Source organism: Mus caroli, chromosome 6, assembly GCF_900094665.2.
Source record: "Mus caroli chromosome 6, CAROLI_EIJ_v1.1, whole genome shotgun sequence".
Lineage (NCBI taxonomy): Eukaryota > Metazoa > Chordata > Mammalia > Rodentia > Muridae > Mus > Mus caroli.
Genome location: NC_034575.1, coordinates 144,384,832 through 144,390,216, shown reverse-complemented (window position 1 = coordinate 144,390,216; position 5,385 = coordinate 144,384,832). Strand labels below are relative to the sequence as shown.

Sequence of the window (5,385 nt, the reverse complement as noted above, 5' to 3'; positions counted from 1 at the left end):
TGTTTAATGCCACATTTCTCACAGTCTTCTAAATGCCTGTACACATCTTTAGGATGGTATTGCTTGTCTTTTTCCTTTTGATCCTTTACTCCCCCACCTCCCCCAGCTCTTTTTGAGTTTTGTGAGTGTGCCAATCCTCTGACCAAATCATTCACTACTGTAATACCTGTAGGTCTCATTTCATGGCTATATTCCTTTGAACCTACCTTACTAGTAATCTTGGTACAATTAAAATAGGAGAGACAGACCCTTAGGGACAGAAATCTGGATTTGTTCTCTGATACCACTAAATGAAAGTTTTTTTTTTTTTTTTTAATATTTTATGTATGTGAGTACATACAGCTCTCTTCATGAACACCAGAAGAAGCCATCCGATACCATTACAGATGTTTGTGAGCACCATGTGGTTACTGGGAATTGAACTCAGGACTCTGGAAGAGTAGCCAGCACTAATTGCTGAGCCATTTCTCCAGCCCCTAAATGAAAGGCCTTAATGTTTTTGTTTTTTTTTTGAGACAGGGTTTCTCTGTGTAGCCTTGCCTGTCCTGGAACTCACTCTGTAGACCAGGCTGGCCTCGAAATCAGAAATCCNCCTGCCTCTGCCTCCGGAGTGCGGGGATTAAAGGCATGCACCACCACGCCCGGCTGTCACTTGGCTTCTTAAAAAGTATCTAGTCGCCGGGCGTGGTGGCGCACGCCTTTAATCCCAGCACTTGGGAGGCAGAGGCAGGCGGATTTCTGAGTTCAAGGCCAGCCTGGTCTACAGAGTGAGTTCCAGGACAGCCAGGACTACACAGAGAAACCCTGTCTCGAAAAACCAAAAAAAAAAAAAAAAAAAAAAAAAAAAGCAGCGCCCTTCCGCCGTGGTGGCGCACGCCTTTAATCCCAGCACTNGGGAGGCAGAGGCAGGNGGATTTCTGAGTTCAAGGCCAGCCTGGTCTACAGAGTGAGTTCCAGGACAGCCAGGACTACACAGAGAAACCCTGTCTCGAAAAACCAAAAAAGTATCTAGTCAGAAGGATGCGTTAAGGGAAACAAGATGCCAGAATATTCTCAGTATTCAGAGAAAGGCAGGCCAAGACTCCAGGAGATAGAGACATTAGTTACTTATGTACAACTTATCATATATCCTCTGGAAGGATCCAGAGGACACACTCTCTTTAAAGGTTTTTGAAAAACAAAGATCATCACTGGGATGGGAGAAATGCCTCAGCAGTTAGGAGCACTGGCTGCTCTTGCAAAGGACCTGGGTTCAGTTTCCAGTGCCTATTATGGTGGCTTCCAACTATCTGTACAGATGTAATACCCATTTCTAGCCTCTGGGGATACCAGGTACACACATAATATATACAGGCAAATACTTACAAATTTAAAAATCATTGTTGAGTGAACAATATTATCTTTAAAAGACCCTAATGGTTGTTGTCAGGAATAATAGTAAAAGATGTTCACTATGAAATGGCTCCTTAAATTCAAGAGCAGTAGGAGATAAGGACCAATGCCCCTCCCGCTTAATAAGGGCAATATTTTGTTGACAGGACTTATAAAGATTTAATAAAAAAATGACTGTCATAGAAAGTGTTATAACAAAAAAAATCAAAAGTTAAAAATTATCTATGCTTAGCCAGTAAGTTGTTATAACTTTTATAACTAGGGCTAATGCTCCTGAACTTTGAAACAGTATTTTTCAAGAACCATCAGGAGCTTGATTCCAAAGGAAATGATGGGTCAGAATGCTCTGGATATTTTTCTCAAGGGTTCTTCAGAAACATAAGACTCTGGACAACAACAGACAGTGAGATCCAAGAGGAAGATGGGTAATCACAGTTGCTGATACAAATATCAGTAAAAACAAACTCAAGTAAGATGGAAAAAAACATTACTATTACTGCTGTATATACGTCAGGTAGCTTATGTGTATGTATACACACACATACTGATGTATAGTAGAAGTTCGCTGATTAAATTACAACAGTAAAGGCTTACTTGTTAGTAAGATCAGAAAGAGGGCTGGACACACAGCGGTTTAGAGTGAGAGCACTTGTTGGTCCTGCAAAGGACCAGGCTTCGATTTCCAGCACCCACAGCCTGGTACAAACCACCGCAACTCCAGTTCCAGGGGATCAGATACCTTTCTTCCAACCTCTGAAGGACGGTGCACATTTACAAATGCAGGCAAACATATACAATGAATAAACCTAATAAAACCTTTTAAATGTCAGAAGTACTTTCAGGTACAGAGAGAAAAAAATTAACAGTTCAAGAAATGTAACTCACTATGAATACATATAAATTAAGAATATGGAGAATGTAGGTAAAAACTATTAAAACATGGTTTAGGATGGAAAAACTCTCACAATAACATAAGAATTCCATGGACAGTAAAAATCATCTTTGTCAAGACAAAGGTAGAGATAAACTAGAAGAAGAAAACTTTCCACAGATGAACAGATGACTATTTCCTATCTGCTCTAATTGTTTCTTTAAAAGACTTTCAGAAACTTTTGCTCAAAGTACAAATTTACATGGTGCCACCTCTAAAGAGGCAGGACACCTATCTAAATTGAAATATACCATATCTCCGTCTTTAAGGTTATTTTGATCTGTGGAAGGGCTACAGTGATACGATATAAGTCAGAACTGGGGGAAGTATGGCCCAGTGGCAATGTGCTTACCTAGCATACACAAGATGCACAAGATCTGGGTTCCATCTCTGCACTGCACAAAAAAGGACAAACAAAAACCACATACACAAAACAACAAAGAGCTTTATTGTATATCTGTTTAATTATATCATGAACCTTATTAGTACAGTATCTATCCTGAAAATTCTAGTCAGATAAAAAATGGCGTAATGATGTTGGAAGATGATTCAGTGGCAATTTCAAAGCTTTTTACTTATCAAGAGTGAAAACAGAGCACAATGAGAACTAGCTAAAAAAAAAAGGCAACACAGTCATAGCATATGATGTTCTGTAGCTGTTGGTAGGGCTTACATCTGATGCAGCATTCTTAATGCCATTCAAACAGTTCTTTTCTCTGTCACATCTTAGCAGTTGATGCTATGATTCTGGGAGAGAGTGACTATGGGTAACACTTCTGGTCTTCAGCTGTGACTGTGCAATGTCAGCAAGTGCACTTTGGATCTTCTCCAGAAGCATGTCTCCTCGATAAACAACATCCTCCAGACATGTAGCAGCTTCGTGATTTTCTTCTTCTAGCTTATATAAGCTAGCAGCCTTTGTAAGACATGAATGTTAATATATTCAGAGATAAAATGGACACTAAATACAAGCATTCATTTTTAAATCAGAATGCCTTTCCAACCATTGTGTTTTATCTTTAGTAGCAGGTATTCTATCAACTTAATTTTTTCTGTATGACTTATTAGAAGACTAACTCTCAATGAGAATATATAGGTGTACATGTATGCTCTGCTTGCACTGCTTGAAGACATTGTATTATTCCACATTCAGAATACCATCCTCCACTCACTCTGCTAAACACAGTTAGGTAGGAGGCTTCTGCCAAAGGGGAAACTGTTCAATGTCAACACCACCTGGAACTCACCTTAATAATTTCCTATTTGCTCTAACTGGCTTTTGTTTTTTTTTTGTTTGTTTGTTTTGTTTTTTTAGTTTTTCGAGACAGGGTTTCTCTGTGTAGCTCTGGCTGTCCTGGAACTCACTTTGTAGACCAGGCTGGCCTCGAACTCAGAAATCCGCCTGCCTCTGCCTCCCGAGTGCTGGGACTAAAGGTGTGCGCCACCACCGCCCGGCTGCTCTAATTGTTAAAATCGAAACAATTATCTTTTAAGTCAAAATTGGACAACCTTACAGCACAATCTTCCAGAGGCTGTGCTAGCTCACAATTAACAAAACTCCCAAGTAAGCCTGAAGTTATAGCTCAGAGACAGAGTATTGGCCTAGTATGTGAGATCTTAGATTTGACCACAAAAAAATAAAAAATAAAAATAAAATGGAATGAAAAGAAAAAACTCACAAAATCAAATAAAGCCTCAAATACCTCCCATTTAAAATTTAATATTAAACTGAATATCATAACCTCCTTTACTTCAAAGTTCTCTACTACTAGTAATTTTATCAGAAGAGTTTTACCTGTAAAGCAGCTGTAGACTCTTCACTGGGTAAGGAATCTATCAAAACATCAATATCTTTTGCTGTTCGTGCAATCAGTGCTGCAAAAAGCTGAGCATACTCTGAAAAAAATCCAAAATCATCAAGTTATCAGAATCTTACATTTTCATAAATAGAAATTATAAGATTAATAGAGAAAAGCTCAGCTAAGTTTTCTATATAATTCCAATTATGAAAATATAACTTTAGCATGTCAATACTATTTATACATTTACTATTACTTCAAATTGGGAATTAGCATAACATGCCATTTTATTTATTAGGACAATATTTTGGTACATTAAAGAAAGGAATCCATAAATGAGATGTTTTCCTTCTTAAGGTTCTAAAAGCAAAATTCAACTTAACTCATACAAGTTTCATCTAAGGAAGTAACACTCTTTATTAGACATAAACAAAATTATGAGGCTTCATTCCTGGGCCAATGAATTATCTTTGTAGACAAAGGCACTTGCCACCAAGTCTAAAGACCTAAGCTTCATCCCCAGAACCCAAATAATGGAAGGAGGGAATTACCCCAGATCCTTTGACTTCTTGCATGTATGCTATGGCAGGCACACCCACATATACACCAAATAAATAAAGAAATCCAAAAAATCATTTATGGCAAAACTTACAGTAATATACTCTAACTATAGTCACATTTTTACAAAGAAGCTATAAATTGTAGAAGAAAATGTTAAACTAAGCAGACCTCACCTTCTGTAGGATTGGCTGGTTGATCTTTATTAATTGCTGTTTGAATGTTACTAAAAGAGGCAGGAGGACCACACTGCTGTAATACACCAATGGCATTACAAAACTGATCTGCAAGCTTGAGCAAAAGGAAAAAAGTCAAGGTTACAAAGAGTTTTCAATGAAAGGATTTTATTAAAAATGGCAACAATCTTCTCATAATAATGATCTCTATGCAAACTCCTCAGACAAAGGAAAATGAGCCCATTATTACTAACAATAACAGATTGTGCAGCTAAAACTCTCACTCTTCCAGGGATCTATTTACATCTAGTTTGGATTAAATGGTTTAATCATACAAAGAAACTTAAGTTTGGTTATCAGTCTAGGTAAAATTAAATTTGGTATCAATCTAGCTTAAAGAATCAATACATGAAGCCGGGCGTGGTGGCGCACGCCTTTGATCCCAGCACTCGGGAGGCAGAGGCAGGTGGATTTCTGAGTTCGAGGCCAGCCTGGTCTACAAAGTGAGTTCCAGGACAGCCAGGGCTAT

The 5,385-nt window shown here is 38.2% G+C and overlaps 1 protein-coding gene across 1 annotated transcript in view; it reads right to left on the bottom strand.

Moving 5' to 3' along the window:
• Positions 1-2,748: 2,748 nt before the first annotated feature.
• The window catches only part of Med21 (mediator complex subunit 21), a 6,805-nt gene continuing 4,168 nt past the window's right edge, over positions 2,749-5,385 (bottom strand). The window contains exons 2-4 of the mRNA XM_021165277.2: positions 4,857-4,971; positions 4,119-4,219; positions 2,749-3,239 (exon numbers count right to left, since the gene is read on the bottom strand). Coding sequence (XP_021020936.1) covers positions 3,063-3,239; positions 4,119-4,219; positions 4,857-4,971 — 393 coding nt within the window. The 3' untranslated portion in view covers positions 2,749-3,062. The remainder of the gene's footprint in view (positions 3,240-4,118; positions 4,220-4,856; positions 4,972-5,385) is intronic.